This window comes from Phytophthora cinnamomi, assembly GCF_018691715.1.
Source record: "Phytophthora cinnamomi strain GKB4 chromosome Unknown Contig2, whole genome shotgun sequence".
Lineage (NCBI taxonomy): Eukaryota > Oomycota > Peronosporomycetes > Peronosporales > Peronosporaceae > Phytophthora > Phytophthora cinnamomi.
Window position 1 is genome coordinate 875,788 of NW_027150935.1, and position 13,071 is coordinate 888,858.

General features: G+C 54.9%; 2 protein-coding genes across 2 annotated transcripts; both read right to left on the bottom strand.

The window, feature by feature from the left end:
• Window positions 1-3,945: 3,945 nt before the first annotated feature.
• IUM83_12292 (Glycoside hydrolase) lies at window positions 3,946-4,602 on the bottom strand (the record flags this gene model as incomplete). The annotated part of the gene is made up of 1 exon (XM_067936910.1): window positions 3,946-4,602. One exon carries the CDS (start codon window positions 4,600-4,602, stop codon window positions 3,946-3,948), a length of 657 nt encoding a protein of 218 aa, XP_067800063.1.
• A 3,047-nt stretch (window positions 4,603-7,649) lies between these two features.
• Window positions 7,650-10,832, bottom strand: IUM83_12293 (putative Poly(A) polymerase; the record flags this gene model as incomplete). The annotated part of the gene is made up of 1 exon (XM_067936911.1): window positions 7,650-10,832. The coding sequence occupies one exon, from the start codon at window positions 10,830-10,832 to the stop codon at window positions 7,650-7,652; it is 3,183 nt and encodes a 1,060-aa protein (XP_067800143.1).
• Window positions 10,833-13,071: the final 2,239 nt, after the last annotated feature.

Consider the following 13,071-nt stretch of genomic DNA (forward strand, 5'->3'; position numbering starts at 1 on the left):
TCATTTCTCCTTCCCGTGGAGAAGTTTATTTGGCCCCCGTCGCGGGGCGTACCGTGCCCGGCATTTTCTCCTGTTGTTGCTGATCCTGTTGCTGCTGCAGACCGCCCTTGCCGTTGACGAGGTGAATGTCGTTCATCGAATACTGGCACACGGGATTCTTCGGTCCGTTGCCCAAGATGAGAGGATGGCCACCCTTCTGCACACCGCGCGACCAGCCGCACTCGGTGTAGTTCTCCGCGCCGGTTTGACGTAGATGTTGCGCAAGACAGCCTCGTCGTTGTAGTTTTCGTTCATCATCACGATACTCACGTTTGGGTCCACGCGCTGCGCCTTGATGATCTCGAGGTCGGCATACACGTTGCGGATGTTCACGAAGCGCTGAACGGGGTTGTTCTTGCACGACCCACATGCGCGATACAATTTGCCGAAATCTTGGGCGAAGAACCCGTCGATGATGACCGTACCGAATCCGTTGTGTTGGATCACCTTGTCGTCCGCGTAGCGAGCACCACCGCCAAGAACCCTCGATACGCTGGAAGCGTTGCCGCCCTTGATGCTCAGGGCGTCTTCGCACACATCATCCCACCACACGTTCTCGATCGTGCAATCATTGTAGTCGCAGTGGACGCCCTCCATTTGGTTCGCGCCGATGATAGCGTTTTTGAGGGTGGCACCAGCTTCGAGCAGGAACACGGCTGTGGAGTTGTCGCTCTCCTCCTGACCGTGACACGTGAGGTTAAAGCGGTCGAACGTCTGCATTTTCCCGTCGAACACTTCGCCAGCCTTGATCGTGTGCACTTTATCAAAACTAACATTGCCTTTACTCACAGGCCAAGTGCCATCGGGAACAGGTAGACCAGCGACTATGGTGGCCGACAGAAGGAGGGTTGCCACTGAAGTAAACGATTGGAGCATCAGTGCGGAAGAAAGTTGGTTTGAGCGATGAAAAGTGAAAATGAACTGGAAGTGGGTGGGTGGCGTTGGAGACGATTGTCACGCAAGCACGGAATACGTGACCCTAGCGTAGAAGGCACGGCGGTGTTGACGGTCTCAGAGCAATCGTGGATGCCATCGATTTTACATGATGGCACAAAAGTATGTACACAGGGTCCTTGAATCGATTCATTATGTATGTATCCTATCCATAAGCTACCTGCAACTCACTTCAAGTTTGATTGTTGAGTTGTGTGCACACTGCACAGGAGCAGATCAAGATGCTAATCACTCAGATGTGTACGCTAACGATCGACGAGCGGGCTCCGTCGAAAGCAAAATTTTGTTGTGTCCGAACTCCGGACAATAAAAATCTGAACCAGCGCGATACGTTGTGTGAAGTCGTACATATAATACTCGAGCCGCGGAGCCTGCGTTCAACTAATAGGGTTGTCTTCGGATGCCACACTTGTTGCTGCGCGCTGGATCGAAGACAAAGCTACGAGGAGGTATCGAAGCAAGTGTGGTTCATAAATACAGCACATTCCAAACCCCGGCGCTCTCTAGGTGTGTGGTACAGTAAATCCCTATAAGGCATCTTCAAGATTAGTGCTGCGGGTGGTGTGATTGTTGGCGCCATGTTCCCTGCCACTGTAACCACGGCAGTGTAAACTTTGCCGATAGTTCTCCGAGCATATTGCGCTTGAGGAGCCGAGATAACGGTTCCAGGGTGTCTTTGACTGCTACATGTACAACATTGGTTTCTGACTAAGACTTAATCGATTCGGATTAAGCGGATCTCTTGGATTTGAAAGAAGACGAAACGACTCGACGATCCCATTGCTTCCCAACTCGCTGCATTGTTGTTGGAAATGCATGTACGTACGTATCCGCAATAACCTCAGCACTTGCTGATCCAACGTAATAAACCAACCATTGACATTTTATTTTTCACGTTTAACATTCGCTATGAGTTGAAGATCTTGAGAAGCACTGGAGTGTGCAAGTCTACTGCTGCTAGCATAACTGCGCTTGGAGTTGCAGCTCCGGTTGCTGCAGTTGTTGCTGCTGCTGCTCCTCCTCCTGTTGCTGCTTAGTGTCATTTTGGACAAGGTGGACATCGTCGTACGTGTACTGGCACACAGGACTCTTAGGACCATTGCTCAGAATCACCGGTCTCACGCCTTTCGTGTTCACACCGAAGGACGAAGCGCATTCCGTGTAGTTGTACGTGCTCGGCTTTACATAGAGATTGCGTAGGACGGCCTGGTCACCGAAGTTTTCGTTCATCATGACAATGCTCACGTTCAACGGAACGTTGGGATTCATTCCGCGGTTGGTCTGGATGATCTCCAGGTCGACGAAAGTGTTGCTGACGTTGAGAAAACGCTGACGAGGGTTGTGTACGCAATTGCCGCATGAGCGATACAACTTACCGAAGTCCTGGGCATAGAACCCGTCAACAACAACGGTGCCAAATCCATTGTGTTGGATCACCTTGTCGTCCGCGTAGCGAGCACCACCGCCAAGAACTCTCGATACGCTGGAAGCGTTGCCGCCCTTGATACTCAGGGCGTCTTCGCACACATCCTCCCACCACACGTTCTCAATTGTGCAATCATTGTAGTCGCAGTGGACGCCCTCCATTTGGTTCACACCGATAATAGCGTTTTTCAACGTAGCACCTGCTTCGAGCAGGAACACGGCTGTGGTGTTGCCACTCTCCTCCTGGCCGTGACACGTGAGGTTAAAGCGGTCGAACGTCTGCATTTTTCCGTCGAACACTTCGCCAGCCTTGATGGTGTAGACATCGTCAAAGGAAACACTGCCTTGGCTTACAGGCCAAGTTCCATCGGGCACAGGAAGACTAAGCACCATTGTGGCCGAGAGAAGGAGGTTCGCCACGGAAGTCAGTGCTTGGAGCATCGGGAGCGGTAGTTGGTTGGGCGGCGGCAAAATGGGAAATGAACCGGTAGTAGGGAGGTGCCGAAAGCGAGGACATGTCGTTCAACGATCGATTGTGTTGCCGTCTTGTGCGCCATCATCTCGGACGCCATCCAAAGTACACAACTGTCTCTTGACTTTGGTTACTTCATTACCTACGGAATCGACAAACAGGCTCCGAACTTCTCTCGTACAATGCTCAACAAAGGGGGTCAAGTAGAAGCAGCCAAGAGAGGGAAATATGGTAAATCCTTGGATAGCTCTGAATAGAAAGATTCCTTGGATAGTCTATTCAATGTTCGTGCAGCGTGGACGTCACGTTCCCCGCAACTCGATCGTTGCCAATACATTGTGCAGCAGCTGCACTGGAACCGATACATCGTTGACATTCGGTAGGCTACCGCCGGTAGCAGTGATCAGATCGCTACGCTATAATAGCAGCTGCTACTCTTGTGGGTGCAATTCCAGCGGCTGGTGCAACATTACTAGTTGATTAAAGTCAATCCGGATTAAAATGATCCCGTATACATGTATTTGACTTCTTACGAACGGGCGCTCTGCACGCCAACACAGGCTATCATGGATGCCTGGTAATGACAATTTCATCGTACGGCATCCAATTTTTTATGAGAGGTGTATTGATTTCTATCCACTCGGCGACTATGGAGAGAGATAGTCGCTAAAGCTCCTTCGGTAGAACACCACGCGTACGGAGGACTGACATCGGAGAATACAGAAGCAACGCAAATCTTGCAAAAGCTTCGCTCTGGATGGTTCACAGCCAACAGTGCTCATTAGCAGGAGCAAATTTCTGTGCATCAATGAACGACAGAGCTCATCGTGCCAACTCCAAGCTGGTGTCCGCCGAAGCATTTAAAACGGATAACATACATATATTAAATTTGGTCAACAAGTCAGGTAGCCATGAACTAAAATGAACTTAAATGCTTCAAATACAACGGACTTCAACACCAAGTTGGTGCCACCAATACCCGAAATTCAGTATCAACCCGTTTTCTTTTAATTCTAAACGCTAGACCTTCAATGCGGTTCGACAACGCAAACGTCTTAAAACGTCGACACAGCGCGCTTGTCAGCCCACGCGTGCTTCGGGTTCGTCCACACCTGCACGTTCTCGAACGTGGCGTCGCCCGAAGCAGTCAGCGCAATGCCGTCAGACTTCGTCTGGCTCGCGCACGGGTAGATGCGGGCCGACAGCGAGAAACGGTCGTTCACGAACACCTCCACGCTCGACACGTCCACGAATACGTGGAAGCTCAGCTTCTCGCGCTTAGCCTCGCACACGTCGCTCTTCGACGCGCCCGTGAAAATGTCGTACAGGTAGAAGTAACCCCACACCGACTCGGAGATCGGCTTCACACCGTTGTCGGCGAAAACGGCACACGTGGCCGACGAGCTGTTCGAGCGGTCGATGATGATCTTCTTCTCCGCGTCGTCGTACACGATGGTCGTCACCTCATCGCCGGCGCTGCTGCGACGCACCTCGAAGCCCACCTTGCTGCCGCGCTCGAACTCCGGCACCTCGGCGATCAGCTCGAACGACGCGCCCGTCGAGTTCAGCACCTGCGACGAGCCCTTCACCGACACGTTGGCCACCTGCTCGTGCGCGTTCTCGTTGCGCAGCAGTTGCAAGTCGCTCAGCGGCTTCACGCTCAGCGTCTTGATGGTCTTGCTCTGCTTCGCGGAGCCGTTGGCGCACTTCATGTCCTTCGAGTCGGACACGATCCAGTCGCCCTTGCCCACGAGGTGGCTATCAACGTCGTAAATGTTGCGGACAATGGAGATACCGACCTCACGCGGCACCGACAGCATACCGTCCCATCCCTGGGGCTGACCGGTTGTAAAGTTGTTGTCCTCGGTGATCCAGCCGATCAGCACGTTCTTGCCGTCCTTGTCGGTGTAGATGCTGTTAGCGTACCAGTCACTGCGGTCCGAGACACCGACCATCAGAGGAGTGAATAGGCCGGCCTCAGGGTCGGTCTCGACACCGCAGCCGCCACCGGAGAACGAGCCCGTAGCCCACATCGGGTAGCGGTTCGGGTCGCCCTCAGCGGCGAACAGCATCACGTTGTGCAGCTCACCGTCCTCGTCCTTCATCTCGCGGTAGATGGTAGTCTCGAAGTTGTAGCCCCAGTTGGCACTGTACGGAGAAAACGTCGTGTTCTTCTCCTGGGACAGCAGGTAGCCCTTGTACTCCCAGTTCTTGTAGTCCTCAGCGTGGTAAAGAAAAATGCGCGGGCCCACATCGTGGATGCCGCCGGCAACGAGAATGTAGTTGCTGCCCTTGGAGGCGTCGTAGCCGAAGTGAGCGTCCAGCGACTGCGAGTGGAACGGCATCGGGTCGCGCCAACCGGTCACGTTCAGACCTTGAGGCGGCAGCTCGATCAGGGGCTCGCTGCCTTTCTGCCAGGTCTTGCCACCATCGTCCGTGGTGGCGTACACGACGTGCTCGCCGAATAGGTAGGGCTTCTTCCACGAGATCGGGAGGGCAGTCACACCAGTGTAGATCACCGTGTGCTTGCCGTCAATGGCGTTGTCCATGGCGAAACCCGAGAACACACCGAGGTTGTCCCACTTGTCCTCGAACGGACGGAGCGCGTCTGGGTAGTCCTCCCAGGTGACCTGGTCCTTGGACACGGTGTGGCCCCAGGTTAGGTTGCCCCAGATCGTTGAGTTCGGGTTGAGCTGGTAGAACATGTGATACAGGCCAGTGGCCTGGTCGTAGTACGGCGCGCATGGATCGTTCATCCACTTCTCGCGGGCCTGGAAGTGGTAAACCGGGCGGAACTGGTTGAAGAGGTCCGTTCCAGGCTCAGCCTCGACCACATCTTGGGCGCGAGCAGTTTGCGGGCTGAAGACGAGGGCGGTGACGAAGGCGCTGAGGGCCAGGACGCTCGGGATCACCTTCATGCTGGAGTACGAGGGTCCTCGAAACTTGGAACTTGGTTGAAGGGTCTTCGGTGGGGCGAAGGAAATTGGGGAATGGCGAACGGGATGACAAAGTCGCCGGGTGAGCAAAGCTCTCGATACTGCTGCAGTGGAAGAGCCGGTGTTTGTCCCGGGTGCAAACCGAGTCGCGCCGTGCCGTGCCTTGGTTTGAGTATAGGACCGAGGTGATCAACGTTCATACCTGGGGCACCAGGGCCATGCAACGCCACGAACTTGATGTTTTTTTGTGTCCTGTTCGACTTGCTTCGACTTGCATCGAGTCGATTTAATCTTGCGATTAACCCGTCGGTCTTTTGCACCACCACTGCAGCGGCGCCCAAGCAGCGGATAATTGTTGTGTCACTACCCTGGATCGCAGCGAGCGAGTAACCTGCGTGAAGAACGAATACTATACTATAATAGCCGCCACGTTCACCTGTGACCTGCAGCAGTACTGAGCAAGATTGCTTGCTTGTTCGCTCGCCTGCAAAGCAGCAGGATCGACCCAGCGACGATACATATATTTCTCTTGATGACGGGAGGTGTCCACGCCTCAACCCGCACGCAATCTGAATTTTGACATCCATGGCCACTTTCATAAATGATGCGTTGGAGCGGATGCGTAGCGCAGTCACTGACGGATAACAATTGTGTACCGCAAACAATGTACTGGTGTACATGTACAGTACATGTAGTACATGTTTACGGTACACAATTTGGCGTTATCCGTCAGTGGGGTTCTAATTATTGAATTGAACGCTTATAAATTCAAGAAACGTACACAAATAGGAGAGGGTATACTACCACAGCTGAGTCAGTGCGGTCACTACCGGATAACGCCAAATCGTGTACCGCATACTACATTCTTATAAATTCAAGAAAGTGTACACAAATAGGAGAGGGTGTACTATCAATACTTAAATGGAGACTTTACCACTAAATGGTAATCTCGTCCAGATTTTAAAGCAGATCGTCCGCGGAGTCTTCGCCTTCGGAGTTCTTGTCGTGAGCGAACATATACGTCGTGGCGAGATTTTGTTGTATTCAACAAAATCTATCGGATTTGAGAGGAGGTACTCAAATCGGCAAGGGTACGCTATTTGGCGTTACATGTTATAGCCAACACCCGGGCGAGCGAGCGGCAACCCGATTTTTTTTTTCTAGATACCGCGCCTGGCCGAGTTGAGGATTTCGAGTAAGGGGGTGGGCAGCGGCGCCCCCCTTGTCGAAGTCCGCAGGCGAGAGCCAACGCGCAAGTGTCCGTCCCATTACAGCAATTAACATGTCCATTCTTTGAAAGTTGTCATGGCCCTTCCCGCTGCACCTGTTGAGTACCAGTACAGGTCCGCATGTTGCGCACGAAGCTTCCGCTTCGACGTGTGTGTTTGAGACAGCCACCATACGCTGCAGTATGTTCACTTCAAGTCTTTTGTTATTTTTATGGTGTTTGTAAATTCCTCTTCTGCTTTTTCTGCTTCATCTTCTCTGTTTTTCTTCTCGACCGTAGTGTCATCAAATGACAACAGCGCAAGGTCGTGACGACTGTCTTCGTGACTCGCACAGCGCAACCCGCACTTGCTGGGAGCGACATTAGGTTGGACGCACACCGTGAAATGCCTGCTCCTGCCCCGTCAGTGCACTAGCTGTCACCCTTCGTCTCGCGCACGCCCGTCGGCGCTGCTGACAGCAACTTGGTCGACAATCTAACATTAAACACTCGTCGTAGCGCTTAAATACGGATGTACGTCAGCAGCGAATCTTCGTCCCCCGCGACGTGATATGCTTTCTCGCTCTTCGGAAGAACGAGCCCACCCACTCCTCGTTCACCCAGCTTGCGTACCCGGATATGATCGCGGTGCATTGCGAAAATCGCGGCGCTGCTTCCGCTGGCCTCCCGCGTACTTGCGCGGACCACCATTGCGCCACTTTCCGTTACGGTTGTAGCTGTTGACGTAGTACGGCGGGCGGAAGGTCGGCGTGTTGCTCTGCGAAAAGCCCATCTTCTCCAGATCGTCAGTGTACTTTGCACGCTCCAGCTCGGCGTTGCTGCGCCCTAACCGGAAGACAAACTCGGGCAGCTCTTCCCAACTCATGATTTTGGCGTCGGCAGTCATATCAGGCTGCTTGTCCTCCATCTGCTGCAAGTCCGTCGCCAAGAAAAAGCGAATGGTCTGCTCCAGTGTCTTCTTTACTTCCGGGTCGTCCTTCGGCTGAATGGTTTGATGCCGACGGTAGAGGAACTCAATACCAATAAACATGCACGAGCCAGGTCCCTGGCGATCAGCATCGCAGGTGTGGGGGAAATAACGCGGGAACGCATGCACTCGCGAGACGGGCGACATGTGGTGGAGGTTATCCACGAGCTTGCGAAGTCGTGACTGCACAAACTTGCCCCACTTGTGCATCGCACTTTCCGAGTCTGCCTGGAAGTTGAATACCATGTACGAGCTGTAGCGAATAAAGAAATTTGACGGCTGGAAAAGCTTGTCCCACGCGCTTCCTTCGCCCCTGCCATGAGCAGACTCCACTACTCCATCTCTTGAATCCACAGCATTCAGCGGCTGGTCGAAAGAGGGCATCGAGGTTGCCATACACACTACTGCCGCCTTCAAGTCAGCTTCGTTGCTTTCAGGTGAAGGGGCAGCCGTAGGGAACGGCTTGGAAATACCAACAGCAATTTCAGCCAAGTACCTCGCACGCCACAGTTCCTCGTATATCACCGAGAACGTTGGCTGCGAAACTTGAACGGAGGAGTTCATGTGAGGGTACGCAGGCGTGATAATCGGCATGATATGTGATCGATCAAATACGCTTTGACGAGGATCCCACATATCAAACCCGAGGCCAGCGTCGTAGATCATGTTTAGCATGACAGGCTGGGGCCACTGCCACTCCGACAGTACCTGGAAGAACCGTACAAAGATTTTGGCAGGTTCCGCATTCGGGTACAACTGGCACACGAAAGCAACCAAGATTGCCCAGCTAATACCACCAAGGTAGCCTAGCTTGGCTGAGTAGATGCCGCGACGTCGGGCCCACGCACGCACGGCTCGCAATACTATCCGGTACTCACGACGTCTTGGCACCAGGCAAAGCAACATGGAGCTCACTCGAGGAGCGTTCAGGGCCTTCATCGATGTTTCGTGCACGCCAACCAGCATGTGATCCGAATCAATGTTTTGGTTGGGCTCCACGCTCGACACGGGCAAGCGCGCGAACAGCAAGTCCATCCGCACTCCCAAGAACGACAGCGAAATTAGCGGCACGTACGCGTTGGGCACAGGTGCAAGGTGGGATACCCCCGGTGTCTGCTCCAGCAAATGACAGAACGAGCTGAAAAAGTCATCGTGGGTTACATGCCAAGGCGCAACACACACAGCGTCGATATCCGAGTTGGGGTCATCCAGCCCCAAGCGATAGGAGCCAGCGAGGAAGAGGGATCCCTTCGTCAGAGTGATGTGCTCCTCACTGAGCTCACGCTCGCGTCCGACCATCTTCACCCACTTGGTAAGCAGGTCCGACAACTGCTTCAGCACCTGCAACTTGTGCATGCGAGCCTCCGGCACATCCGTAGGCGAAATATCATCAACATAGTCCACAAACGACTGCAGCGCAGTAGGATCCATGATTGGTTGCATCGGGCTCTCCATGACACTACCGACTGCTGGAACCAGGTGACACTTGTGGTACAGTACGTCCCGAGCCTCGTCAAGGTACCCGTCGCAGATATTCGAGAACAAGTTCTGCTGCAGCTGCGAGGAAATCGCTCCTTGCTGCGCTGCATGCTGCACCGACCACGACAGCGCGTTCGACTCTTCATACTCGCGGTTAGCCACAAACTCGGCCGACAAGTTGTTGATCCGGTCCAGCAGCATGTACGCCTCCTCGTCCTCCTCGTCCTCCTCGTCGCAGTTCGACAGCATCGACGCCAGCTCGTCGTGTTCTTGGCACGCTTCCATCTCGCGGCGGTGCGCGCCGAAGTGCGACAGCGGGCTGTGCCGAGGGCTCGGGCACGAGGACTCGGCCGTGGACTCGCTGTTGGTGTCGTCGCAGTCCAAGAAGTCGTCGTCGCTCTCCACGGCCTTGCGCGCGTGGTGTCTGCTGCTGCTGCTGCTGCTACCACTGCTGCTCCCACCGGCCAGGCCGTGCGACAACAGCTCGTCCGACTCCAGCGCAGTGGACGAGGTGCTTGACGGAGGGGAGACCGACACGACGGGACTACGCGGCTGCGAGGAGGCCGCCAGCCTGCCGCGCTCTTTCTTTCCCGCCGACTGCGACGAACCGGCGACGGCCTTGACGGGGCTGCTCTCGCACGAGGACGAGCTGGACTGAGTCTCCTGCGTGTCCGAGTCCGACGGGGCCCCCGATGGCAGCGAGGCGCGCCGCAGCAACACTCGGTCGGTAGACACGGCGCTCCCCTCGTCCTTCTCCGACAAGGAGGCGGAGGCGGGGCGAGAGGCGCGTTTGCGCGTCTTGAAGCTCTCGCCCGACAGCTTCTCGCGCTCGCACAGCTCCTCCAGCGGCGTCAACTTTTTAGGTGCGTCTTCACTGCTCGCCTTGGGCGAGGCGCAGGGGCTGCGGTTAGCACTTGCATTTGCATTTGCATTTGCATTTGCATTTGCATTTGCATTTGCATTTGCATTTGCATTTGCATTTGCATTTGCATTTGCACTTGCATTTGCAACTGCAGATTCGCTCTTCTTGTCGCCGTGGTGTTTGCGGCCCTGGTGCGCCTTGAGCGCCTCGCAGCGCTTCTTGAAGCTCGGGCTCTCGACGATCTTGGTGATGCTGCGCGAGCGGATGGTGCGCGTCTTCTTCTCGTGGTTGCTGCTGTTGCTGTTGCCTCTGGCCCGGGGCGAGGGCTGCACCTGCGGCTGAGGCTGGTCCTTGGCGGAGAGAGACGGCGCGCGCACCACGGCGTCCCTGAAGGAGAAGACGCGCTTTGGAGGCGCACGCGCGACCAGCGGGGCTGGCGCGGCGCTGTGGCTGTCGTGGCACAGCACCATCTCGTGTACACTCGGTTAGCACTAGCCTAAACGGGTGCTGGTTAGCACTAGCTTAAACTCGTGCTGCTGGAAAAAGTTGCCGACTGGAGAAGCTCGAGCCTAAAGGCGGATCTGCAACTGTCGCGGTTACTGCGACGCTTCCGCTCCTGTCGCTCTGCGCTTGCCTAGCTGTAGCTGGCTCTGGTTGCCTCTCAACAACTCGTGCTGCGTCGCACACCGCGCACTATAATACACGCGAGTCTCTTACCTGCGGGCAAAAGGCAAACAAACGCAAGTTGCAAGTGCAACAGCGTCTCAGTTCCCTTTACTGCCGACGTGCCAACCCTAACGCGATGCGTCTCGACGCCAAGCGATGTGGAAGCGCACCTGCACTGATGGCCTGCTGCCTGTTGCCAGTTTGCCTGTTGCGAGGGGCGGGGGTGGAGGAGGGGGGAGCGCGCGCGGGGCTGGGAGGGCGACAACCAAACGCTGCCGCTCGCTGCCGTCGCCGCCTAACGCTGCGCGAACCTGTGGACGACGTGGAGGAATGCGAAAATGGCAGCACGCCCCACCCAGCAAACCAAGAGAAGAGGCACCGTACAGAGGGCTCCCTATGTTTTCTCCCACTAGAATCTAATACTTGAGCATATTTTATATGCGGGAAAGATCTAAGTGATACAATTTGATCCTTCCAATCAAATGCAAGCTAACGTTTTATAATGGCCACACCCGCGAAAACGGGGGTATCCACTGTACGCAAGTTGTAGTTCGGATGGCGCACTGTTCGGGTGTTTACGGTACGGCCCAACGGCTCTTATCTTGCTTTCACTATGCGGGTGCCCTCCAGGCAAGCCTTCCCCTACGACCCGATGCTGTCCTGCCGATCTGCGGCGACAGTAGCGCCAACAACCCGGCGTCACGCCGGCTGAACGCCGGACGCCGTGTTCGTGCCTCGACGCTCGGGGAGAATCTGGCCGCGGGACCGGCCGGCTGCCCGCCCGATCAGTGCAGACACACCATACAAAGACCGAGTGTGCCGGCGGCGGCGAGCAATCCGCGGCCCGCAAGCCTTGCGCAGGCGAATCACCAGTATGCCGTAGCGCAGGTTCGCCGCTGAGACACGGATGCGCCAAGGCACATAGTATGCGGCCCGGAGGTGCACTGAACATCCGACATGCGCTTGGACAGGTCGCGTCGTCCCAACGGTAGCATCACTTCAACTGCCGTGCATCACATCGGTCTCCGGTGCCTCTGCGGTTCATGGCCAAGGCAAATAGGCAACGCCTACATAGGGCCTATAGGTATTATATTTATATTATAGGCGCGTGGGAGCGACTCTCTTGCTTGCAGTGCTGCAGGCTTGCAGAACCTAAAGCTTCACGCGAGATGGGAGGGAAGCAAGGAGGACCCCGAAACGCAAGCCGAATGACAGCGTGTGGCGTGAAGTCGGGCGGACCACGACGCTGCGCCGCTTCAACTTGGCTACAGTAACTCTCGGCGGTGCTTGCCGTCGTCCGGGCGAGAAAGCGCGACCAGATTTAGGCAGTCGCTGAGTAGTTGTTCATGCTCATCTGAGGTGGCATTCAGCTGTAGTAGACGCAATGTGCTCCTTCAAATTGAAGTGGAGGCTCGAGCATTTGTTTGGTGACCGAACTTCGCGGGAATCTTGGCTTGGTCGGATCGCCGCCGCGTGCCCTGCAGCACATGAAAGCAGCAGTATACACTAGTGCATGCCTGGACGCCAACGGGTGTAAGTGCACGCAGAATGGCTGTACTTTGAAGTGGCTGTATTAATACCTTACTTAAAGAACAACTCAAGTGATCAAGCTGCGGTCGCTTACGAGGTGGCGTATGCCGTGGTGATAAAGTTCTGCCTCGATCGAATCACCCGGTAGTGCTCGTGCGAGGACGAGGTACGACCAATTGCTGTATTTACCTTCGTCCAAGTGTTGTCAACTACATACCAGCGCCATTTGCAACGCTATGTAGCAACTATGGTAGTCAGGAATGGGGGAGGCGTTGTCTTCAGAAAGGTAGGTTGAGGCATGTTCCGCTTTGCCAGGCATCAGCGTGTTGGTGGGTTCATCAAGCCGAAAAACGCTGCTGTTGCTGCTGAGGATCCATACCTTGCCTTCATTCAATCCAGATACATACGGGTGTGCTTCGGTTTGAATAATATTAATTAACTTTGCTGAGTATTGTTTCGTGTCTTGCGCAGCTTGACGACACTGTGGCTGATGAATTGAGTTAGTGACTGTCT